General features: G+C 40.1%; 1 protein-coding gene across 1 annotated transcript in view; it reads left to right on the top strand.

Annotated features, from left to right (window-relative positions):
* MAN2B2 (mannosidase alpha class 2B member 2) overlaps nt 1–27648 on the top strand; it is a 341988-nt gene that overhangs the window by 99563 nt on the left and 214777 nt on the right. The window contains exons 7-9 of the mRNA XM_053704158.1: nt 6039–6234; nt 12350–12540; nt 13476–13629. Coding sequence (XP_053560133.1) covers nt 6039–6234; nt 12350–12540; nt 13476–13629 — 541 coding nt within the window. The remainder of the gene's footprint in view (nt 1–6038; nt 6235–12349; nt 12541–13475; nt 13630–27648) is intronic.

The following is a 27648-nucleotide window of genomic DNA, read 5'->3' on the forward strand; positions in this document are numbered from 1 at the left end:
TAAAGCTTTGGTATTGGTTCCCACAAGTAAGGATGATGCCGTGGACCGGACACACCAATGTTGGAGAAAACAGAATTTATGCTTACCTGATAAATTACTTTCTCCAACGGTGTGTCCGGTCCACGGCCCGCCCTGGTTTTTTAATCAGGTCTGATGAATTATTTTCTCTAACTACAGTCACCACGGTATCATATGGTTTCTCCTATATATATTTCCTCCTGTCCGTCGGTCGAATGACTGGGGTGGGCGGAGCCTAGGAGGGATCATGTGACCAGCTTTGCTGGGACTCTTTGCCATTTCCTGTTGGGGAAGAGAATATCCCACAAGTAAGGATGACGCCGTGGACCGGACACACTGTTGGAGAAAGTAATTTATCAGGTAAGCATAAATTCTGTTTTTGCTCATAAGCTGATGATTTCATCTGTGCACTGGTTCAGCTGTAATGAAAACCTGTCCTGTTGGGGATACTTGAGGACTGTGGTTGAGAAACAATGAGATATAGCATATACTTTTGAAAAGTTTCCAACTTCTGTTTTTAAATTTACTTTGTTCCTTCTGTACCATTTGTTGAAAAGCAGACAGGTAGTCTCAATTGTGCATATGTCTGGAGCGCTATATGGCGGCATATATTTGCAAAAATACTTGTTATGTTATATGTTTGAAAGGGCACTAGATGGCAGCAGTGTTTTTTTTGCCATTTACTGCTCTAGACATATACCTGCTACCTACCTAGGTATGCTATTTCCATGTGAATGAAGCAAATTTGATAATAAAAATAAATTGGAAACTTTTCTTTAAAATTGTCTGCTCTGTCCGAATCTTGAAAAAATACCATTTGTGCTTCATGTTCCTTTAAGTAATTTATTGGTAAAGCTGTTCATAATTAGTTCAGCACTGCAAATGGCTGGGAGTCATCATACACTCTGATATGAGCTAGTGGTGTGTGGTTGATTTGTCTCTGTTCTCTTGACCTTTTAACTTATTTTTTCTTCCTGCCATATCACTTATGTGACCATTATATGTACATCATTTTCAAACCTTTCTATTAGCCAACCTATTGCATAAGCTGACAACCGTTATTTATAAAGTGTTAGTCTCTAATCACCCTCTATCTGCAATAGCAGAATTGAATGGCAATCTTTTAAAAGAAGAAAAATATCATTCCTTGCCACAACAGTGATAGAAACCAATATTACATTTATCACAAGGTGTTATCTGGCACCACAGCATTTCCATCATATGCACCCGTTTTGAATGGATAGATGCTGGAGGGGATGCGGCGAGGGGGGCTCTCTATTGCCCATCCAATAATTCAACCTTTTTGGTCCTCGGTCTTGAATGCTATACAGAAAGTAATCACTCGCCCATTGTAATGTGATGTTTTCACAACTCTTATGAGTGGAAATATTCGTATTCCATGTAAATGGAAGCTTGCACTCAAGATAATGACAAAGTCTCTAATTTTGAGGTACTGGAAAAAGTTGTCTGTTCCAAATTTCACAGAGTGGGTTAATATGATTTCTTTTAACCTCTCCTTGGAAAAGATCCATTACAACTTGAATGGTAAATGTGACTTTTTCTTTGACCGAGAATTTTAAACCTGTTGCTCCGCCATGAAGTTTAAATTTAGTTCTTAAAGTTCTTCAAGGGGTTCCGTTTGAACCTCTGCATTCCATAGATATCAAGCTTTTATCTTGGAAAGTTCTGTTTCTGGTAGCTATCTCTTCGGCTCGAAGAGTTTCAGAGTTATCTGCCTTGCAGTGTGATTCCCCTTATCTGATCTTCCAGGCAGATAAGGTAGTGTTACGTACCAAACCTGGGTTTCTTCCTAAGGTGGTATCTAATAAGAATATCAATCAGGAGATTGTTGTTCCGTCACTGTGTCCTAATCCTTCATCAAAGAAAGAACGTCTTTTACACAATCTTGACATGGTTCGTGCTTTAAAGTTTTATTTACAAGCTACTAAAGATTTTCGTCAAACATCTGCATTGTTTGTTGTCTACTCTGGACAGAGGAAAGGCCAAAAGGCTTCAGCAACTTCTCTTTATTTTTGGTTAAGAAGTATAATCCGCTTAGCTTATGAGACTGCTGGCCAGCAGCCTCCTGAAAGAATTACAGCTCATTCCACTAGAGCTGTGGCTTCCACATGGGCTTTTAAAAATGAGGCTTCTGTTGAACAGATTTGTAAGGCGGCGACTTGGTCTTCGCTTCATACTTTTTCTAAATTCTACAAATTTGATACTTTTGCTTCTTCGGAGGCTATTTTTGGGAGACAGGTCTTACAGGCAGTGGTGCCCTCCGTTTAAGCGGCTGCCTTTTCCCTCCCTTCAACCGTGTCCTATAGCTTTGGTATTGGTATCCCACAAGTAATGGATGATCCGTGGACTGGATACACCTTACAAGAGAAAACAAAATTTATGCTTACCTGATAAATTTATTTCTCTTGTGGTGTATCCAGTCCACGGCCCGCCCTGTCATTTTAAGACAGGTGTTTTTTATTTTTAAACTACAGTCACCACTGCACCCTATAGTTTCTCCTTTCTCTTGCTTGTCTTCGGTCGAATGACTGGAGGTGGCAGTTAGGGGAGGAGCTATATAGACAGCTCTGCTGTGGGTGATCCTCTTGCAGCTTCCTGTTGGGAAGGAGAATATCCACAAGTAATGGATGAATCCGTGGACTGGATACACCACAAGAGAAATACATTTATCAGGTAAGCATAAATTTAGTTTTTGCTCATGAGCTGATTATTTCATCTGTGCACTGGTTCAGCTATAATGAAAACCTGTCCTGTTGGGGGTACTTGAGGACTGTGGTTGAGGAACAATGAAATATAGCATATACTTTTGAAAAGTTTCCAACTTCTGTTTTTAAATTTACTTTGTTCCTTCTGTACCATTTGTTGAAAAGCAGACAGGTAGGCTCAATTGTGCATATGTCTGGAGCGCTATATGGCGGCATATATTTGCAAAAATACTTGTTATGTTATATGTTTGAAAGGGCACTAGATGGCAGCAGTGTTTTTTTTTTGCCATTTACTGCTCTAGACATATACCTGCTACCTACCTAGGTATGCTATTTCCATGTGAATGAAGCAAATTTGATAATTAAAAATAAATTGGAAACTTTTCTTTAAAATTGTCTGCTCTGTCCAAATCTTGAAAAAATACAATTTGTGCTTCATGTTCCTTTAAGTAATTTATTGGTAAAGCTGTTCATAATTAGTTCAGCACTGCAAATGGCTGGGAGTCATCATACACTCTGATATGAGCTAGTGGTGTGTGGTTGATTTGTCTCTGTTCTCTTGACCTTTTAACTTATTTTTTCTTCCTGCCATATAACTTATGTGACCATTATATGTACATCATTTTCAAACTTTTCTATTAGCCAACCTATTGCATAAACTGACAACCTTTATTTATAAATTGTTAGTCTCTAATCACCCTCTATCTGCAATAGCAGAATTGAATGGCAATCTTTTAAAAGAAGAAAAATAGCATTCCTTGCCACAACAGTGATAGAAACCAATATTTAATTTATCACAAGGTGGTATCTGGCACCACAGCGTTAACATCATATGCACCCGTTTTGAATGGCTAGATGCTGGAGGGGATGTGGCGAGGGGGGCTCTCTATTGCCCATCCAATAATTCAACCTTTTTGGTCCTCGGTCTTGAATGCTATACAGAAAGTAATCACTCGCCCATTGCAATGTGATGTTTTCACAACTCTTATGAGTGGAAATATTCGTATTCCATGTAAATGGAAGCTTACACTCAAGATAATGACAAAGTGTCTAATTTTGAGGTACTGGAAAAAAGTTGTCTGTTCCAAATTTCACAGAGTGGGTTAATATGATTTCTTTTAACCTCTCCTTGGAAAAGATCCATTACAACTTGAATGGTAAATGTGACTTTTTCTTTGACCGAGAATTTTACTGGACTCGGTGGTTAATCTCTAAAACATAGATACATTTCAGACTGGGTTAGTGGGGATGGGGTGGCCTTGGTTGGTCCTGAGCCCAAATGTTTATATTGCCTGCCAACACTTCAGTTCAAAAGTGTACTCAATACTCAACTTTACCTTTTTACCAATCCCACTCCTGAGAACTACAGTTCCCTGCATGCTGTGCTGCAATAGGAGAAAAACATGTGAAGTGCAAACCGTGCAGTTTTGCAATAGGAAAATAACAGCCACTGAGCAGATGGAGGTCAAGAATGGAGTTGATTAACACAGCCTGTATAAAAAAAATTCTCCCTCCATAATACCAGATAGCAGAAGCTTGATTGAAATAAGATTATCCTTTCTTATATGTTATAATGGATGCTGATACCTCAAAGCACTGGGTATTATTAAGTGCATTGTAGTTGGGACCCTTTTTCCTTAGGAACTTAATTTTGGTAAAAATGATTCTGAAATGCTCAGTCTTGCATGAGTGAGTCTGCAACCTCACATTTAAGAAGCAGAACTACTTCTTTAGCCTCTCCACCACTTCAGGAGTGTCGAGATCAATTACCCGACACTTGCTTATTCAGGGTTGTTGGTTGTGTGAGAACGGGGGACGGCATTGCTCAAAAGAGCTCTTGTGCAATGTTAAATTTTGCTATGCAATACATAATTGCAAGTGGCTACTGTAGGTGTACAGGTTCTCTACTTGAGAACTTGTCTGCCTGCAATCTTGATAAATTTTACCCTATGATTGTCTACCAGTAAGTTTCAGTTCTGTATGAAATGTATCACGTGTTTCTTTAGTAGTTTTGGAGTTAATTGTTAAAAAAATCAAACATACTTAAAGGGATAGTTAGTCAAAATTAAACTTTCAGGATTCAGATAGAGCATGCAATTTTAATCAACTTTCTAATTTACTCCTATTATCAATTTTTTCTTCGTTCTCTTGATAGCTTTATATGAAATATAAGGTATCTAAGCTTTTTTTTTTATTCAGAACTCTGGACAGCACTTTTTCATTGGTGGATGAATGTATCCACCAATCAGCAAGGACAACCCAGGTTGTTCACCAAAAATGGGTCGGCATCTAAACTTACATTCTTGCATTTCAAATAAAGATACCAAAAGAATGAAGAATATTTGATAATAGGCGTAAATTAAAAAGTTGCTTAAAATGTCCTTTAAATAAATATGTCCTGCTGGTGACTTACAAACAAATGGTGGCACACCAGTTATGTCAAGATGAGTACCCTAGTAAACAGCAAATATACAATGCCTCTTTTATTGGTTTAAACATTTTCTATTTTGTTCTGTTTTACACAGGAGTCTATTACAGGTTCAGGAATTGATGGGAAAGCTCAGCTGTAATGAGAGCTAAATAAAGTCTTATACATTAGTATTGTTTATTAAGCTATACTGTTACATGTTAGTATAAGTCACTTTCCTTGAACTAACATAAACACTTGCTGTATGTGATGGTCTATGAACCTTACCAGAGTGGTTTCATTCTGGTGGAGTTTTTCCCCAGATTGTTTATAAAGCAGAAGCAAAATGAATAAAACAGTTTTGACACAGCAGCCTCCCTCAAAGGACCAGTAAATACAGTAGCTTTGCATAATCAACAAATGCACAATAAAAAGACAATGCAATAGCACTTAGCTTAAACTTAAAATGAGTAGTAGATTTTTTTTTCTGACAAATTTCAGTTATGTTTATTTCCACTGCCACTGCATCATGTGACAGCCATTAGCCAATCACAAATGCATATATTATATTCTGTGAATTCTTGCACATGCTCAGTAGGAGCTGGTGATTCAAAAAGTGTAAATATAAAAAAACTGCACATTTTGTTTATGGAAGTAAATTAGAAAGTTGTTTAAAATTGCATGCGCTATCTGAATCATGAAAGTTTAATTTTGACTTTAGTGTCCCTTTAACCATTGTTATGGCTTACAATAAATACATAAATTGTTATTTTGTTGAGTTGCTTATTTACCAGACATGTTCTCTTTATTTTACAGAATGCCACATTTTTATTTTGTAGTGAAATACACTTTATGACTTTTATTCTGCATTTAACCCTGATCTGTAGGGATGTGACAAGCAGTTCTTCAATTCTTCTGTCCAGTTTCCTAATATGGATATGTTGCTTAATTACATAAACAGTCGTCCAGAGTATGGAATCTATGTACAGTATGCAACACTTGGAGATTATTTTAAGAGCATTTATAGCAGAAACTTCACTTGGGAGGTTCAAAATAACCAAGATTTCCTTCCATATTCATCAGGTAAGTAAAGTGAATGTCAAGCCTTTTGTCTCTGTTTTCTAATCTAAGTACTGTAGTCCTTGTTTTTCAATAGTTCATTTTACACCAGTTCACAATTACAACCATTACAGCACTGACATAATACACCCAGGGGGTGAAAATGCCATCTTGAACTCCCCTGTGTTAATGATTTGTAGCTGATTTTTTAATTGTGTAGTCCATTGAACGACTTTAGAACCCATCATACCTTTTTAGCTTGTCAGTTTATCTTTGCTTTCTCTTGTTAAGTGTATCCAGTCCACGGATCATCCATTACTTATGGAATATATTCTCCTTCCCAACAGGAAGTTGCAAGAGTCCACCCACAGCAAAGCTGCTATATAGCTCCTCCCCTAACTGCCATATTCAGTCATTCTCTTGCAAGCCTCAACATAGATAGGAGGTCGTGAGAGTCTGTGGTGCTTTATACTTAGTTTATTCTTCAATCAAAAGTTTGTTATTTTTAAATGGCACCGGAGTGTGCTGTTTATCTCAGGCAGTATTTGGAAGAAGAATCTGCCTGCGTTTTTCTATGATCTTAGCAGACGTAACTAAGATCCATTTGCTGTTCTCACACATTCTGAGAAGTGAGGTACTTCAGAGGGGGAATGGCGTGCAGGTTTTCCTGCAGATAAGGTATGTGCAGTAAAATATTTTTCTAGGAATGGAATTGACTAAGAAAATACTGCTGATACCGAAGTAATGTAAGTAAAGCCTTAAATGCAGCGATAGCGACTGGTATCAGGCTTATTAATAGAGATACATACTCTTATAAAAATGTGTTTTAAAACGTTTGCTGGCATGTTTAATCGTTTTTTAACGTACATTGGTGATAACACTGTAATGTTGGTATAGCCTTAAATGCAGTAAAAGCGACTGGTATCAGGCTTATTAATAGAGATACATACTCTTGTAAAAGTGTGTTTTAAAACGTTTGCTGGCATGTTTAATCGTTTTTTAACATATGTTTGGTGATAAAACTTATTGGGGCCTAAGTTTTTTCCACATGGCTGGCTTAAATTTTGCATAGAAACAGTTAACTGAAGCTTCCCACTGTTGTAATATGAGTGGGAGGGGCCTAATTTAGCGCTTTTTTGCGCAGTTAAAATTACAAAATGAATCATCCAGATTCCCTCAGCAGTCCCATGAATACTACAGGACATTTCTAAAGGGCTAAAAAGTCTTCCAAAATCATTTATAGGAAAGGTAATCCACAGCTCTGCTGTGGCAGTTTTGTTGTGTCTGTTTTTTAAAACGTCTATGTCGTTTTTTTTATCTGTTTTTTGCATTAAGGGGTTAATCATCCATTTGCAAGTGGGTGCAATGCTCTGTTACCTTATTACATGTACTGTAAAAATTTTGTTTGTTTTACTGCCTTTTTTCACTGTTTTTCAAATTTTGACAAAATTTGTTTCTCTTAAAGGCACAGTAACGTTTTATATATTTGCTTGTTAACTTGATTTTAAGTGTTTTCCAAGCTTACTAGTCTCATTATTAGTCTGTTCTAACATGTCTGACATAGAGGAAGCTCTGTGTTCATTATGTTTTAAAGCCATGGTGGAACCCCATCTTAGAATGTGTACCAGATGTACTGATTTCATGTTAAACAATAAAGATCATTTTTTGTCTTTAAAAACATTATCACCAGAGGATTCTGTCGTGGGGGTAGTTATGCCGACTAACTCTCCCCACGTGTCAGATCTTTTGACTCCCGCTTTAGGGACTCACGCTCAAATGGCGCCAAGTACATCAAGGGCTCCCATAGCGTTTATTTTACCAGGGGATTCTGTCGAGGGGAAAGTTATGCCGACTAACTCTCCCCACGTGTCAGACCCTTCGACTCCCGCTTCAGGGACTCACGTTCAAATGGCGCCAAGTACATCAAGGGCACCCATAGCGTTTATCTTACAAGACATGGCAAAGGTGGTGAATAATACTCTGGCAGCAGTATTAGTCAGACTACCTGAAATTAAAGGAAAGCAGATAGCTCTGGGGGTAGATACAGAGCATACAGACGCTTTAAGAACCATGTATGATACTACCTCACAAATATGCTTAGTCTGTGGGTGATTTTTTTGACTCAGGGAAGATGATTTAACCTGATTCTGATATTTCTACATTTAAAATTTATGCTTGAGAACCTCCACTTGTTGCTCAGGGAGGCTTTGGCTGCTCTGAATGAATGTGTACAATCGCAGGGCCAGAGAAATTGTGTAGACTGGATAAATAATATGCAGTGCCGGTGTGTTCTGATGTTTTTCCAATACCTAAAGAGGTTTACTAAATTTTTTTTTAATAAGGAATGGGATAGACCAGGTGTGCCGTTCTCTTCCCCTCCTATTTTTTAGAAGAATGTTTTCTAATAGTTTCCGCCACACAGGACTTCTGGCAGACAGTTCCTAAGGTGGAGAGAAGAGTTTCTACTCTAGCTAAGTGTACCACTACCTCTGGCGAGGACAGTTGTGCTTTTAGATCTAATGGATAAAAAATGTTTATTCAACAGGGTTTTATCCTGCAGCCCCTTGCATACATTGCTTCTGTCACTGCTGCTGCGGCGTTCTGGGTTGAGTCTCTTGATGAGGCTTTACAGTTAGCGACTCCATTGGATGAATATATTTGACAAGCTTATGCTAGCCAATTCCTTTGTTTTCTGATGCCTTTGTTCATTTGACTAGACTAACGGCTAAGAATTCTGTTTTTTACTATACTGGCGCGCAGAGCGCTATGGCTTATATCATGGTCAGCTGTCGTGACTTTAATAAATAAGCTACTTAACTTCCCTTCAAGGGGCAGACCCTATTCGGGCCTGGTTTGAAGGAGATTATTGCTTATATCACTGGAGGAAAAGGTCATGCCCTTCCTCAGGATAGGTCCAAATCAAGGGCCAAAAAAAGGTCTAATTTTCGTGCCTTTTAAAACTTCAGGGCAGGTGTGGCATCCACTTCCTCTAAGGCAAAACAAGAGGGAATTTTTGCTCAGTCCAAGGCGGTCTGGAGACAATCGGACCTGGAACAAAGATGAGCAGGCCAAGGAGCCTGCTGCTGCCTCTAAGGCAGCATGAAGGATTGCCCCCCCAAAAAAGGGGAGATTTCACCTTTCACAATTATCTGCAAACCAGATAAAGAAGGAGGCATTCTTACATTGTGTACGAGATCCATCCAGTTCCAAGAGTGGAACAGGGACAGAGTTTTTACTCAAATCTGTTTGTGGTTCCCAAGGAGAGGGAACCTTCAGACCTATTTTGGATCTAAAGATCTTAAACAAATTCCTCAGAATTCCGTCATTTAAGATGGAAACTATTCGTACCATCTTAACTATGATCCAGGAGAGTCAATAGAGGACTACAATGGATTTGAAGGATGCTTATCCTCATATTGTGATGCATAAAGATCACCATCGTTTTTCAGGTTTGCCTTTCTAGACAGGCATTACCAGTTTGTAGCTCTTTCCTTTGGGATATCTACAGCCCCAAGAATCTTTATGGAGGTTCTGGGGTCGCTTTGGCGGTCCTTAGACCGCGGGGTATAGAAGTGGCCCCTTATTTAGACGACATCCTGATACAGGCGTCAAACATCCAAATTGCCAAGTCTCATACGGACGTAGTACTGGCATTTATGAGATCACATGGGTGGAAAGTGAACAAGGAAAGAGTTCTCTATCCCCAATCTCAAGGGTTTCCCTCCTAGGGACTCTGATAGATTCTGTAGAAAGGAAAATTTACCTGACGGAGTCCAGGTTGTCAAAGTTTCTAAATTTCTGCCGTGTTTTTCATCCCATCCGCGCCCTTCGGTGGCTCAGTACATGAATGAAATCGGCTTAACGGTAGCGGCAAGGGACATAGTACCGTTTGCACGTCTACATTTCAGACCGCTGAAACTATGCATGCTCAGTCAGAGGACCGGGGACTACACAGATTTGTCCCCCTGTTAAACCTGGACCAAGAGACCAGAGATTCTCTTCTCTGGTGACTATGTCGGGTCCATCTGTCCAAGGGTATGACCTTCCGCAGGTCAGATGGGACAATTGTTACAATAGATGCCAGCCTTTTAGGTTGGGATGCAGTCTGGTACTCCCTGAAGGCTCAGGGATAGTGGACTTAGGAGGAGACCCTCCTTCTAATAAATATTCTGGAACTGGGAGTGATATTCCATGCTCTTCAGACTTGGCCTCAGTTAGCAACTCTGAGGTACATCATACTCAGTCGGACAATATACACGACTGTGGCTTACATCAGCCATCAAGGGGGAACAGAAGTTCCCTAGCGATGTTAGAAGTCTTACAATAATTCACTGGACAGAGACTCACTCTTGTCTATCAGCTATCCATATCCCAGGTGTTGAGAACTGGGAGGTGGATTTTCTAAGTCGTCAGACTTTTCTTCCGGGGGAGTGGGATTTCCTCCGGAGGTCGAGACCAAGCAGGAGAGGGCTTTGGTGTTTTTGACAGCGCCTGCGTAGCCACGCAGGACCTGGTATGCAGATCTGGTGGACATGTCATCCTTTCCATCACGGTCTCTGCTTCTGAAACAGGTCCCTCTACCTCAGGGTCCTTTCAACCATCTACATAGAATCAATCTGAGACGGACTGCCTGGAGACTGAACGCTTGATGTTATCAAAGCATGGCTTCTCCGAGTCAGTCATTGATACCTTAATACAGACATGAAAGCCTGTCTCTAGGAAAATTGAACGTAGATATGGTGTAAATATCTGATTGTTATGAATCCAAGGGTTACTCATGGAGTAAAGTCTGGATTCCCAGGATATTATCTTTTCTCCAAGATGTTTTTGAGAAAAGGGTTGTCAGCTAATTCCTTAAAAGGGACAGATTTTTACTCTGTCTATTTTTTTGCACAAACGTCTGGCAGGTATTCTAGACGTTCAGGCATTTGGTCAGGATTTGGTTAGATCCAAGCCTGTGTTTAAAACTGTTGCTCCGCCATGGAGCTTAAACCTGGTTCTTAAGGTTCTTCAAGAAGTTCCGTTTGAACCTTTTTTGTTCCATAGATATCAATCTTTATCTTGGAAAGTTCCTTTTGGGTAGCTATTTCCTCGACTCGTAGAGTCTCCAAGTTATCTGTGTTACAATGTGATTCTCCTTATCTGGTCCTTCGTACGGATAAGGTAGTCCTGCGTACCAACCTGGGTTTGTTCCTAAGGTGGTATCTAACAAGAACATCACTCAAGAGATAGTTGTTCCATGCTTGTATCCGAATCCTTCCTCAAAGAAGGAACGTCTATTACACAATATTGGACGTGGTTTGTGCTTTAAAGTTTTACTTCCAAGCTACTACAGTTTTCATCAAACGTTCACCTTGTTTATTGTCTATTCTGGACAGAGGAGAGGTCAAAAGACTTCAGCAGCCTCTCTGTCTTTTTGGTTAAAAAGCATAATTCATTTAGCTTATGAGACTGCTGGACAGCAGCCCCCTGAAGGGATTACAGCTCATTCTACTAGAGCTGTGGTTTTCACTTGGGCCTTTTTTAAATGTGGCTTCTGTTGAACAGATTTACAAGACGGAGTCTTGGTCTGCGCTTCATACTTTTTCAAATTTAACAAATTTGATACTTTGCTTCTTCGGAGGCTATTTTTGGGAGAAAGGGTTCTTTACAGGCAGTTGTAACTTCCGTTTAAGTACCTGCCTTGTCCCTCCCATCATCTGTGTACTTTAGCTTTGGTATTGGTATTCCATAAGTAATGGATGATCCGTGGACTGGATACACTTAACAAGAGAAAACATAATTTATGCTTACCTGATAAATTTATTTCTCTTGTAGTGTATCCAGTCCACGGCCCGCCCTGTCACTTTAAGGCAGGTAATTTTTTCATTTGAACTACAGTCACCACTGCACCCTATGGTTTTTTTCCTTTCTCTGCATGTTTTCGGTCGAATGACTGAATATGGCAGTTAGGGGAGGATCTATATAGCAGCTTTGCTGTGGGTGGACTCTTGCAACTTCCTGTTGGGAAGGAGAATATATTCCATAAGTAATGGATGATCCGTGGACTGGATACACTACAAGAGAAATAAATTTATCAGGTAAGCATAAATTATGTTTTTGTTTTTTTTTTTTAAAACATTTTTTTCCTTATTTTCAGACTTATCCCAAGCATGGACAGGGTTCTATGCATCCCGCAATATATTAAAAGGAATTGCACGGAGGGCCAGTGCGTTGTTGTATGCAGGGGAATCTGCTTTCACTAGGTATATTTTAAAGCATTCATCTGGCCCACTATCTAAAATGTGGGCGCTACAGCAGTTGCAAAGCCTTCGTTGGGCAGTCTCAGAGGTAAATAAAGATTTCTCATTGGTCTGTAGAATTTAATCAGTTTAGATTAGAAGATCCATTTTGGAGTAAAATTAAAAGTTTTCTTTTTCAGAATATATAGCCAGTGAACTCTTCCCTTACATAGTATTGCTCTCCTAATTTTTTGAAGTTTTTGTTTTGTTGATATTTTATAATAACAGATATAGGCAGCTATTTGCATTCATGTTTCTTTTTTAGAGCAGTAATTATTCAAATTTACCAAAATATGTTATTAGATATAACAACTGTGGTGTAAAGTAGAGAAATAGGTAACTAAAAATCAACATTTGCAAATCCTGGGCCATGAAAAGTGCTGCACACGGAATATACTGGATCCATGCGTTATGTTTGAGGAATGGATTAAAAAGGGGAAAGAGCATTGACAGTAAAATACAGGGAAAATATATAACCTGTAAAAATGTGAAATGGATTGCTGCTTAAACATATGATGTTATGAGTGGGATTGGCCTCTAAAGGGTCATCAGCTGGCTTCCACTGTTCTGAGATGCCATCGCTCTTTTGAAGATGGGTATATGTGCACAATCATTTTTGTTTACTTTTATTTAGGTTAAAAGCAAATGAACAGACATGCTTATATTTATAAAGACATGTTTCCATAGTTACCTAGCAAAACCATAATCTACATGGAAGTATAGGATATTAAACAAGTGCATAAGTCTGTAACACCTCATCTAACAAAAAAAATTAATAACCTCACATTTTCTTGCAAAATAGATGCCAATATTATAACGATAAAACCACAATAAATAAAATCTTAGTGGACATGCCATAAAATACGAAAAGATAGTAAGGTGCTGATTAAAGGACAATTATTGTATTATTTTCTATTTGCTCTATAGTGGGCAAATCACTTTGGGCTTGTCATTGTATATACATTTTTAAAATTTATTTTTTAGGTCCAGCATCATGATGGAATAACAGGCACAGAGTCCCCCAAAGTTAGAGACATGTATTTGAAAAATCTATTTCAAGGAATGATAGGAGTCCGAAAACTTATGGAACTCATAGTTCAAAATTGGGCAGTCACTGACAAGAGCAAGAATGGAGATGGTAAAATAACCATTGTTTTTTTCCAAAGAAACTCGAGAGTTGATTAGAAACAATGTGCAGACAATTGTAGTAAGCTTCACTTACTTTGTTAAAAAACAAACAAAACAAAAAAAAGTTAAATTATTTCCTTATCGTGCATTATGCACTTATTATTATGCACTTTTAAAGGGCTCAACATAAAAGCCTTAGAAGAAGACAAGATAATAATGCAGCTCGACTCATGATACCTGTTGTATATCATAAGCTGCATTTTCTTTTAAAGTTAAAAATGAATTATTTTTCATTGTTTTATAGGTCACATAAGTTTAAAAGAACATAGTTCTCACAAAAGTTAAGTGCTCAAAGATAAAAAAAGGCAGGCAATGGGCTTTAACATAGATATACATACACATACATGTCTAAAGATGTATATGTATGTATATATAAATGTATATATGTGTACAAATGTATTTCTGTGTTTAAATGTGTATAGATGTATTTACAGACAAATATACATATCTACACAAATATAGAAGTGCATTAGAGCCCTTTGCAATGAAGTAGATGAAAACATGAAAAACAATATTTATGCAATATTCATATTTAATGAAGCGTTGTTATATTGTGTATTGAATGTAAATATTTCACACTCCAATGTTATGCATATAGCAGAATATGTTCTATGTATTTTTAAATAGATATTTATATATATATATATATATATATATATATATATATATATAACTATATATAATCATGTATATATGTGTGTATGTATATAGATATGTGTATGTATATATATATATATGTGTGTGTTTGTGTGTGTATGTATATATATATATATATTTATATATATATATATATATATATATATATATATAGGTATAGATTTATATTTGTGCAAAAATACCATCAGATATATGTAGAAATAGAAATATGTATTTATGAATAAATAGAACATATTCTGCTATGTGCAAAGTGCTCAAAGTAACTTATTTGCGATTATCGGGTTAGCATCAGCATGATAACATTTTACTTTTAACTCATAATACCAGTGCAACCCGACGTGCACAAAAAGATTATTTCCTTCTTAATATAAGGAGAGTCCACGGCTTCATTCTTTACTTGTGGGAAACACTGAACCTGGCCACCAGCAGGAGGCAAAGACACCCCAGCCAAAGGCTCAAATACTCCTCCCACTTCCCTCACCCCAGTTATTCTTTTCCTTTCATCACAGGAGGTTGGCAGAGAAGATTTCGGAGTAGTTCTTATGAAGGGTATCTGCCTTTCGACATGGGACTGGAGTTTTAAGTAGTCTTGTCAGCCTCTCAGTGAGAGCATTGACGAAAGTTAGAGTCTGGAGATGCAGGTAGAGTCTATTATGCGAATCCATCCAGACTCAGATTAACAGCTCCTTAGCAATCAGTGTTGACGAGTTTAACTGCCTGCTTTGCTCACTCAAGTCGATTTCAGGAGCGATGCTATGAGATTGTCAAACTTGAGAGGCTGTGTTTCTGTTCCACAGGGTGGATTCTGGTAAGATCGTTTCGATCTTTACACATATTGCAAACGCTAGAAGACAGGGTCACAGTGTGACTCCTTTTATCTTTATGGAATCAAGGGTTAATATCTCCTGAAGGTTTTTTTTTTTACCCGGTGTTTAATCACAAATGTTTATTTGATTTGTGCTGCTTTTATGTGTGAGATGTTATGGGGCTTATAGGCTAATATGCAACGTTCAGTTTTCACTTTCACTTTGAGAGCTGCACAGCTTTGTGCACCATGTGACCGGGAGTGGTCGCGGTTCCCATTTCCGTTTTCCTGACCTAGTGACTACCGGAGAGGAGCGGTTTCTCTGTACTGTCTGGGTCATAGGAGGTGGTGAGTGCCTCAGCCATTGAGGGTATAAGGTGCCGGGTTTTTTATCTTTTCCGAGTCCTCTGGTTTTTTAACTTTAGCTATGGAGGACTCTGATAGAGAGGGTTCTCTCTCTAGTACTGAGAGTGACACCTGTGTATATTATGAGTAGGCCTTGGTATATCCGTCCTCTTAATTATGTTCCATATGCCCTTATAAGGTGTTTTCATCAAATAATGTTGTCATGTTTGATTCCACTGAGCCATCCGCCTCTGAGGAGTCCTCTTCCCATGAGGTGCGCTCCCTACATTCATCTTTTTATACACATGCAGCTTCCCTTTGCACTGCTAATCCTCCATCTGGAGGGGCCTTTTTCCAACAGGCGTTACTGCAAAGTTTCATACGACAGTATCTGCGGCCTTGGGGGCTTTACCTCGCTCCGCTAAGCGCAAGCAAAAGGTTAAATCTTGCACTCCTGCCCAGGGGGCATCATGTATTTTGTCGGTTTTATCCGAACAGTTCTCTGATTATGCGGTTCTCTCTGAGACTTCAGAGTTTGAACTTTCTGGGTCGGCCTCTATTCCTCCGGCGGTGGAGGGTCCTGATTTTAGATTTAGAATGGAACGTCTACACTTTTTACTACAGGAAGTTTTGACTATTTTAGAGGTTCCTAGGACCGTTCGGCCAGTTGAACCTCTTGAGTCCTAAATCAGATGGCAATGTTGATTAAGGATGTATGGGGCAGGATGAGGTTCCTCTGCCCTTATTCTAATTTTAGATTCCTGGTTCCGGGCTCTATAGGGGGGTTGGTTTTTCTATTCCCCATCCCTACTTGGTTGGCTCTATTTGTCCGCTTGCCGCAATGTCTTACTATCCCGTTTGAGGACAGTTAGTCATTCTTAGAGCTGCTGGATATAAAGATATAAACTCTTTTTATAGAAGATGTTTCATCATAAGGATATTTATTTTACTGATGGCATCTGTTGTCGCAGTTGATGGAGCTGTTACCTATGGGTGTGTCTCCTTTGCAATTTGAGGTGGTGATTCCCTCGACAAATTCAGAAAGAATTTCGGCCTTGGGGTTTATAATTCTTTTTTTCTGTGATACAATGCAGCTTACTAACCCAAAGCTAAGGCTGCAGGTTTTTTCTGTTCAAACCCGTGAACTGCTCTGACTGATATGACTTCTGAGTCTAATCTATTTCCTTCTTCTTGAGGAAAAGTTTTGATTAGGGCCAGTCGTTTTACCATTAGAGGTGAGAACCTCTCAGAGGGACCAAATTCTTATTTTTGTTCCCTTAGCTCTGATGATGCCCGAGACCTCTGCTAAGCCAGAGCTGTCCATGAGTTCTTGGAAGCTGAATCAGTCCTGTAATAAGTCCAAGCAGAGCAAATAACCCGCCAAGTTTTAATCGGCATGAAGTGGCAGCCCCTGGTCCGGATCCGTATCGTGTAGGGGCAGTCTGTTGCTCTTTTCAGATGCTTGGTTTGGGGACGTGCAGGATCCATGGGTCCTGGAGGTCATTGCTCAGGGGTCTCATCCACCCAGGGGCAGATTCCTTCTATCAAACCTGTCGTCCAAGCCAGGAAAGAGGGAAGTTTTTCTGGAGTGCGTGAGGGACCTGTCCTCTTTAGGAGTTCTTGTCCCCGTTACTATCGCAATAAAAAGGTTTGGGGTACTATTCCATCCTCTTCGTGGTCCCAAAGAAGGAGGGATCTTTCCACCCGATTCTGAACCTAAAGTGCTTTAACAAATTTCGAAATGTTGCATCGTTCAAGATGGAGACAATATGGTCCTCCCTTTCCCTGGTTTAAGAGGGGCAGTTCATGACCAATATAGATTTAAAGGATGCTTACCTTCAAGTCCCAATCCACAGGGAACATTACAGGTTCCTAAGGTTTGCATGTCTGGACCAGCAGTTTCATTGAACTTCTGTTTGGTCTAGCTACTGCTCAAATAATTTTTACAAAGGTTTTCTGGGCTCTTCTAGCTGTTGCCAGAACCAGAGGTATAGCAGTAGCTCCCTGGTTTGATGATATTCTGGTTCAAGCACCATCTTTTCGTCTGGTGGAATACCATTTGGAGTCTCTCCTTGTTCTTCTTCAATCTCATGGATGGAAGATAAACTTTGAATACAGTTCTCTTTTTCCAGGTACCAGGGTGGAATTCCTGGGTACTATAATAGACTCAATATCCATGAGGATATGTCTTACAGATCAGAGACATGACAAGCTAGTTTCAGCATGTCTTGTCCTCCGGACCTCCTTGAGGCCCTCTGTGGCTTAGTGTATGGAGGTGATCGGTCTCATGGTATCCAGTTTGGAAATCATTCCTTTTGCCAGGTTCCATCTAAGTCCGCTGCAACTGTGCATGCTGAGGCAGTGGAATGGCAATCACTCGGATCTGTCTCAACAGATTTCTCTGGACAACCGGTCGAGAGAATCACTCTCCTGGTGGCTCCGTCCAGTTTATCGAGGGACATCCTTCTTAAGACCATCCTGGGAGCTTGTGACTATGGACGAGTCTATCAGGATGGGGAGCAGTTTTGGGTACCAGGGAGGCACAGGGTCTGTGGAATCAGGAGGAACGCTTCCTCCTGATCAACATTCTAGAAATTCGGGCAAGCTACAATGCTCTGAAGGCTTGGCCCCTTCGGGGTTTGTCCCAGTATATCAGATTCCAATCAGACAATGTAACCTCAGTGGTTTACATCAACCATCAGGGGGGAACGAGAAGCTCCCTAGTGATGAGGGAAGTATCTCGGATTCTGGAGTGGGCGGAAGCCCACAACTGTTCACTGTCAGCGATCCACACTTCAGGTGTGGACACCTGGGAGGCGGATTTTCTCAGCAGACAATCCTTTAATCCGGGAGAATGGTCTCTCCATCCCGAGGTGTTTATGGAGATTTGCATCTTTTGGGGGACACTGGAGATAGATCTCATGGCATCCCGTCTCAATTTCAAGCTACCCAGATATGGGTCAAGGTCCAGGGATCCTCAGGCGGAGCTAATAGATGCATTAGCAGTGCCTTGGAAGTTCAGTCTCATTTACCTTTTCCAGCCGTTACCTCTCCTTCCTCGTGTAGTGGCTCACATCAAGCAGAAGCAGGCATCAGTAATACTGATTGCTCCATCATGGCTGCAAAGGATGTGGTTTGCAGATCTGGTGGGGATGTCTTCATCTCCTCCACGGAAGTTACATGGTTGCAGGGATCTGCTGGAACAAGGTCCTTTTGTTCTTCAAACTCTACATTCTCTGAGGCTGACTGCCTGGAGATTGAATGCTTAGTCCTTGCCAAGAGAGGTTTTTTCTGGGAGAGTTATTTATACTCTTGTTCAAGCTCATAAGCCTGTTACTCGTCGCATCTATCATAAGGTGTGGAGAGCTTACTTATTCTGGTATGAAGAGCGTGGTTTGTCCTGGCATAGAGTTAAGGTTGTCAGGATTCTTTCTTTTCTCTAGGATGGTCTTGAGTAAGGGCCTTTCTGCCAGTTTCCTGAGGGGACAGATTTCGGCCCTGTCTGTTTTACTACACAAGAGGCTCGCTGAGCTTCCTGATGTTCAGTCTTTTGATAAGGCTCTGATTAGGATCAGACCTGTGTTTAGATCTAATGCTCCTCCTTGGAGTTTAAATCTTGTTCTTAAGGTTTTGCAACAGGGTCTGTTTGAGCCTATGCATGCAGTTGACATTAAGTTGTTGTCCTGGAAGGTTTTTTTTTTCTACTGGCTATTGCGTCTGTGCGCAGAGTATCTGAGATTGCGTCCTTGCAATGTGAGCCTCCTTATCTGTTGTTCTATTCGGATAAGGCTGTCCTACGTACCTGTTTAGGTTTTCTTCCTAAATGTGGTGTCTGACCACAACATCAATCAGGAGATTGTGTTTCCTTTCTTGTGTCACTATCCTTCGTCTTTGAAGGAACATTTGCTTCATAATTTGGATGTGGTTGAAGTTATATCTTCAGGCTACTAAGGATTTTAGACAGACTTCTTCCTTGTTTGTTGTATATTCTGGAAAGCGTAGGGGGCAGAGGCTTCTTAGACTTCCTTATCTTTTTTGGTTGAGGAGTGTTCTCCGCTTAGATTACGAGACAGCAGGACATAGGCCTCCTCAGAGGATTACGACTCATTCCACTAGAGCAGTGGCTTCCTCTTGCGCCTTTAAAAACAAGGTCTCTATGGATCAGATTTGTAGGGCGACTACCTGGTCCTCCTTACATATTTTTTCTATATTTTCAAGTTTGATGTTTTTGCTTCAGCTGAAGCAGGTTTCGGGAGAAAGGGTTTTGCAGGCTGTGGTGCCTGTGTGCCCACACACATCACAAAGGTTTTTTCAACTAGTTGGATTCCAGCCCCAGAATCTATCCAGAAGTGTAAGTGTTTTTAGCAAAAGGCTTCAAAAGTAGGAGCTGTGGCAGTTGTTATGACTGTTTAAAAAACATATTTTTCGTTTTGTTAATCTGTTTTTTGTATTAAGGGGTTAATCATCCATTTGCAAGTGGGTGCAATGCTCTGCTAACGTGTTACATACACTGTAAAAATTTTGTTAGTTTAACTGCCTTTTTTCACTGTTATTTCAAGTTTTGGCAAAATTTGTTTCTCTTAAAGGCACAGTAACGTTTTTTTATATTGCGGGTTAACTTGATTTAAAGTGTTTTAAAAGCTTGCTAGTCTCATTGCTAGTCTGTATAAACATGTCTGACATAGAGGAAACTCCTTGTTCATTATGTTTAAAAGCCATGGTGGAACCCCATAGGAGAATGTGTACTAAATGTATTGATTTCACTTTAAACAATAAAGATCAGCTGTTATCTTTAAAAGAATTATCACCAGAGGATTCTGACGAGGGGGAAGTTATGCCGACTAACTCTCCCCACGTGTCGGACCCTTTGACTCCTGCTCAAGGGACTCACGCTAAAATGGCGCCAAGTAGATCAAAGACGCCCATAGCAATTACTTTGCAGGACATGGTGGCAATCATGGATAATACCCTGTCAGCGGTATTAGCCAGACTGCCTGAATTCATAGGAAAGCGCGATAGCTCTGGGGTTAGACGTATATCAGAGCGCGCAGATGCTTTAAGGCCCATGTCTGATACTGCGTCACAATATGCAGAAGCTGAGGAAGGAGAGCTTCAGTCTGTGGGTGACATTTCTGATTCGGGGAAACCTGATTCAGATATTTCTACTTTTAAATTTAAGCTTGAGAACCTCCGTGTATTGCTTGGGGAGGTATTAGCTGCTCTGAATGACTGTGACACAATTGCAGTGCCAGAGAAATTGTGTAGACTGGATAAATACTATGCAGTGGTGGTGTGTACTGATGTTTTTTTCCAATTCCTAAAAGGTTTACAGAAATTATTAATAAAGAGTGGGATAGACCCGGTGTGCCGTTTTCCCCCCCCCCCCTCCTATTTTTAGAAAAATGTTTCCAATAGACGCCACCACACGGGACTTATGGCAGACGGTTCCTAAGGTGGAGGGAGCAGTTTCTACTTGAGCAAAGCGTACCACTATCCCTGTCGAGGACAGTTGTGCTTTATCAGATCCAATGGATAAAAAATTAGAAGGTTACCTTAAGAAAATGTTTATTCAACAAGGTTTTATCCTGCAGCCCCTTGCATGCATTGCGCCTGTCACTGCTGCTGCGGCGTTCTGGTTTGAGTCTCTGGAAGAGGCCTTTCAGACAGCTACTCCATTGACTGAAATACTTGACAAGCTTAGAACACTTAAGCTAGCTAATTCTTTTGTTTCTGATGCCATTGTTCATTTGACTAAACTAACGGCTAAGAATTCTGGATTCGCCATCCAGGCGCGTAGGGCGCTATGGCTTAAATCTTGGTCAGCTGATGTGACTTCAAAGTCTAAATTACTTAACATTCCCTTCAAGGGGCAGACCCTATTCGGGCCTGGTTTGAAGGAAATTATTGCTGACATTACTGGAGGTAAGGGTCATACCCTTCCTCAGGACAGGGCCAGATCAAGGGCCAAACAGTCTAATTTTTGTGCCTTTCAAAATTTCAAGGCAGGTGCAGTATCAACTTCCTCTGCTACAAAACAAGAGGGAACTTTTGCTCAATCCAAGCCGGGCTGGAAACCTAACTAGACCTGGAACAAAGGCAAGCAGGCCAGAAAGCCTGCTGCTGCCTCTAAGACAGCATGAAGGAACGGCCCCCTACCCGGTAACGGATCTAGTAGGGGGAAGACTTTCTCTCTTCGCCCAGGCGTGGGCAAGAGATGTTCATTGGAGATCATATCTCAGGGATATCTTCTGGACTTCAAAGCTTCCCCCCCTCAAGGGAGATTTCACCTTTCGAGATTATCTGTAAACCAGATAATGAAAAAGGCATTCTTACGCTGTGTGCAAGACCTCCTAGTTATGGGAGTGATCTGTCCAGTTCCACAGACGGAACAGGGACAGAGCTTTTATTCAAATCTGTTTGTGGTTCGCAAAAAAGAGGGAACCTTCAGACCCATTTTGGATCTAAAGATCTTAAACAAATTCCTCAGAGTTCCATCGTTCAAAATGGAAACTATTCGGACCATCCTACCTATGATCCAGGAGGGTCAGTAAATGACCACAGTGGATTTGATGGATGCTTACCTTCAAATACCGATTCACAAAGATCATCATCGGTTCCTAAGGTTTGCCTTTCTGGACAGGCATTACCAATTTGTGGCTCTTCCCTTCGGGTTAGCTACAGCTCCAAGAATCTTTACAAAGGTTTTGGGATCGCTTCTGGCGGTCCTAAGACCGCGAGGTATATCAGTGGCCCCTTATCTGGACGACATCCTGATACAGGCGTCAAGCTTTCAGATTACCAAGTTACATACGGACATAGTTCTGGCATTTCTCAAGTCACATGGGGGGAAGGTGAACAAGGAAAAGAGTTCTCTATCCCCTCTCACAAGAGTCTCCTTCCTAGGGACTCTGATAGATTCTGTAGAAATGAAGATTTACCTGACAGAATCCAGGTTATCAAAGCTTCTAAAATCTTGCCGTGTTCTTCATTCTATTCCGCGCCCATCGGTGGCTCAGTGTATGAAAGTAATCGGCTTGATGGTAGCGGCGATGGACATAGTGCCATTTGCGTGCCTACACCTCAGACCGCTGCAACTATGCATGCTCAGTCAGTGGAATGGGGATTACACAGATTTGTCCCCTCTGCTAAATCTGGATCAAGAGACCAGAGATTCTCTTCTCTGGTGGCTATCTCGGGTCCATCTGTCCAAAGGTATGACCTTTCGCAGGCCAGATTGGACAATTGTAACAACAGATGCCAGCCTTCTAGGTTGGGGTGCAGTCTGGAATTCCCTGAAGGCTCAGGGATCGTGGACTCAGGAGGAGAAATCCTCCCAATAAATATTCTGGAGTTAAGAGCAATATTCAATGCTCTTCTAGCTTGGCCTCAGTTAGCAACCCTGAGGTTCATCAGATTTCAGTCGGACAACATCACGACTGTGGCTTACATCAACCATCAAGGGGGAACCAGGAGTTCCCTAGCGATGTTGGAAGATAATTCGCTGGGCAGAGTCTCACTCTTGCCACCTGTCAGCGATCTATATCCCAGGCGTGGAGAACTGGGAGGCGGATTTTCTAAGTCGCCAGACTTTTCATCCGGGGGAGTGGGAACTCCATCCGGAGGTGTTTGCTCAATTGGTTCATCGTTGGGGCAAACCAGAACTGGATCTCATGGCGTCTCACCAGAACGCCAAGCTTCCTTGTTACGGATCCAGGTCCAGGGACCCAGAAGCGGCACTGATAGATGCTCTAGCAGCGCCTTGGTTCTTCAACCTGGCTTATATGTTTCCACCGTTTCCTTTGCTCCCTCGACTGATTGCCAAAATCAAACAGGAGAGAGCATCGGTGATATTGATAGCGCCTGCGTGGCCACGCAGGACCTGGTATGCAGACCTAGTGGACATGTCATCCTTTCCACCATGGACCCTGCCTCTGAGACAAGACCTTCTACTACAAGGTCCTTTCAATCATCCAAATCTAATTTCTCTGAGACTGACTGCATGGAGATTGAACGCTTGATTTTATCAAAGCGTGGCTTCTCTGAGTCAGTCATTGATACCCTTATACAGGCACGAAAGCCTGTCACCAGGAAAATCTATCATAAGATATGGCGTAAATATCTTTATTGGTGTGAATCCAAGAATTACTCATGGAGTAAGGTTAGGATTCCTAGGATATTGTCCTTTCTCCAAGAGGGTTTGGAAAAAGGATTATCAGCTAGTTCTTAAAGGGACAGATTTCTGCTCTTTCCTTTTGCACAAGCGTCTGGCAGAAGTTCCAGACGTTCAAGCTTTTTGTCAGGCTTTGGTTAGAATTAAGCCTGTGTTTAAACCTGTTGCTCCCCCATGGAGCTTAAACTTGGTTCTTAAAGTTCTTCAAGGGGTTATGTTTGAACCCCTTCATTCCATTGATATTAAACTTTTATCTTGGAAAGTTCTGTTTTTGATGGCTATGTCCTTGGCTCTGAGAGTCTCTGAGTTATCTGCCTTACAATGTGATTCTCCTTATCTGATTTTCCATTCAGATAAAGTAGTTCTGCGTACAAAACCTGGGTTTTTACTTAAGGTAGTTTCTAACAAGAATATCAATCAAGAGATTGTTGTTCCATCATTGTGTCCTAATCCTTCTTCAAAGAAGGAACGTCTTTTACATAATCTGGACGTGGTCCGTGCTTTGAAGTTTTACTTACAAGCTACTAAAGATTTTCGCCAAACATCTACACTGTTTGTTGTTTACTCTGGACAGAGGAGAGGTCAAAAAGCTTCGGCAACCTCTCTTTCTTTTTGGCTTCGGAGCGTAATACGCTTAGCCTATGAGACTGCTGGACTGCAGTCCCCTGAAAGAATTACAGCTCATTCTACTAGAGCTGTGGCTTCCACCTGGGCCTTTAAGAATGAGGCTTCTGTTGAACAGATTTGCAAGGCGGCGACTTGGTCTTCGCTTTATACCTTTTCAAAATTTTACAAATTTGATACTTTTGCTTCTTCAGAGGCTATTTTTGGGAGAAAGGTTCTACAGGCAGTGGTTCCTTCCATTTAAGCCTGCCTTGTCCCTCCCTTCATCCGTGTACTTTAGCTTTGGTATTGATATCCCACAAGTAATGGATGATCCGTGGACTGGATACACCTTACAAGAGAAAACATAATTTATGCTTACCTGATAAATTTATTTCTCTTGTGGTGTATCCAGTCCATGGCCCGCCCTGTCTTTTTAAGGCAGGTCTAAATTTAAATTTAAACTACAGTCACCACTGCACCCTATGGTTTCTCCTTTCTCGGCTTGTTTCGGTCGAATGACTGGATATGGCAGTTAGGGGAGGAGCTATATAGCAGCTCTGCTGTGGGTGATCCTCTTGCAACTTCCTGTTGGGAAGGAGAATATCCCACAAGTAATGGATGATCCGTGGACTGGATACACCACAAGAGAAATACATTTATCAGGTAAGCATAAATTATGTTTTTATAAGTTAATATGAAAAGTTATATTTTAACTTCAACTAGTCTTTTTCTCATATTTTTTGTGTTCAGAGGCATATCCTTTTTTGGCATCTTACCCTAGGGATGTTTCTTAGATATATTTGACATTACATGCCTATACACAACCATTTGGGTTAGCCTAATAATAATTACATTTCTTCTTCTTAACAAGGCTCCTGGGTGGAAAATTATACCTCCTAGCTATAGTCTATTGTTTATAAACGTGTTTATACCTAGTAAGTCTAGGTTTCTGTGGCGTACAATAAATTACAATTTAAAATAAATCTAAGTTGAATTTAAACAATGATCTGCTTATCAGACAGCAGAAACGCTTGGCTGATTTTAATCAGCTTTTCAACCCTTCTACTGATATACCCACTAATATAAGAGAGGGACAAATTAATAATTTATTAAGCCAATCTCATAAAACCCTGTTTAAACATTCCAAAAGATGGTGGAATTTACATTTCTTCAGAAATTATCAGCAGGATAAAATTATCCCAAGGGTTTTGAGAATTAAGATGTTCCCAGCATACGATATAAAAAACAAGAACAAATCGAGATATGGGAAAATGCTCTAACTACATGATCTCTAACTCTGATAGAATCAGATGAAGATGAAATCACAGCATTAGAAGCACAAATTAAATCACAAAATGAAAGTTTACAAACTTTAGACCAAATAGATAAATTCAATGCTCTGTACAAACAGTATCAGAGTGAGTTTGAAAACAAGCTGATTCAAACCAAAAAACAGAAATTTTAGAGAGACCAAGATGATTATTATAACAAAAGAGTGTATAGGTGGCAACAAAGATACAGAAATAGAACAACTCCCAGAAATACTCCAAACAATACTATCACTCCTTCTGACAGTGAATCAGAATTATCTGATATGGAAACTTCCTTCAGTAACATCAGCTCTGAAAGCACCACTACACTAAGGTCATACACTAGATCCCAAATTCTAGCAGTGGGTGACAATACCAACCCTTCAACATCATCATCTAATACAACATCTTTTGTAGATCAGGCCACAGGCAGTGGAGCCAACAACACGGCCACAATACCACTGAGACAGAACAAAAGGATGGATCCGATGCCTCCTTCCAGACAAACCAGAAGGAGACAGCCAAGCCCATTTTCGAAGTTCAGAATGGTAACTTTAAAGTCATTAATTTAACCACACATAACTTGACCTGTGAACACATCAGCGTTTTATCTAAAGGACTCAGCTAATAAAATAATAAAAATAAAAAAAATAATCAAGGATGTTAATTTATTTACGAGAAAATTGCTTTTTAAAAAAATATACTTAAAGAAAGAATTTGGAGAGGATTGGACAATAGCTGACCAAACAAATTTAGAGGATTTACAGAAATTACTGCAAGAAACTGAGCCACATAAACCTAATCGGGACGAGTGGAGAACTAATCTGAGAGTAAAATCTAAGTATATCCCTCCCACTAACTTATCTCCTGAAATCTCTGTTTTTAATCAAATTGTATGTCATCAGATAGAAAAAATACCTAAAGATGGGCAAAATCGGAATATGAGTAAAAGAGAAGAAAAAGCACTTAAAGAAATTCAAACTTGGGATGACACAAACGATCATCAAACAGTCTGACAAGGGTGGCAATGTGGTTTTATGGCCTAAAACCATGTATCTGGAAGAAATAATGAAGCAGCTAAATAATACTGACAGCTATAAAAAAACTTCTTTGCAATCCCATGCAAAACTATTTAGAAATTTATAACAAAATCATTGTCAATGCCTTCAGAGATAACATCATCACTGAAGTGGAAAAAAGTATTTAACTCTAATTCATCCCAAAGTACCGACTTTATATTTGATCCCCAAAATACATAAAGATATTCAGAAACCACCTGGAAGACCCATAGTATCCGGCAGTGAAGGTCTAACTGAAAGAGCAAGTCAATATGTAGACTTCTGTTTATGAGAATATATATATACTTTGCCTTCATATGTCAAGGATACTATTTAGGTATTAAAAAAAACTGGATAATATTTCTCTAACTCAAAATGCCCTTCTTGTAACAGCTAATGTGGAATCATTCGCCTAGATTACGGGTTTTGTGTTATGAGCTGTGCAGTGCTAACAAGCTGTTTTTTCTCACCGCTCACTTACCTGCAGCGCTGGTATTACGGGTTTTTACAAACCCGGCGTTAAAAGGCAAGAAGTGAGCGTAGAGCAAAATTGAGCTCCATACCGCACTCCAATACCAGCGCTGCTTAAGTCAGCGTTGAGCTGGTCGTACATGCTCGTGCACAATTTCCCCATAGACATCAATTGGGGGGGCCGGCTGAAAAAAAGTCTAACACCTGCAATAAAGCAGCGTAAAACTCGGTAACGCAGAACCATTGATTCCTATGGGGAAACTAAAGTTATGTTTACACCTAACACCCTAACATGAACCCTGAGTCTAAACGCCCCTAATCTTACACTTATTAACCCCTAATTTGCCGACCCCGACATCGCCGACACCTACATTATATTTATTAACCCCTAATCTGCCGCTTTTAACTCTAAATAAAAATTATTATCATTAACTAAATTATTCCTATTTAAAACTAAATACTTATCTATAAAATAAACCCTAAGCTAGCTACAATATAACTAATAGTTACATTGTAGCTAGCTTAGGGTTTATTTTTATTTCACAGG

This window comes from Bombina bombina, chromosome 2 (genome assembly GCF_027579735.1).
Source record: "Bombina bombina isolate aBomBom1 chromosome 2, aBomBom1.pri, whole genome shotgun sequence".
NCBI lineage: Eukaryota > Metazoa > Chordata > Amphibia > Anura > Bombinatoridae > Bombina > Bombina bombina.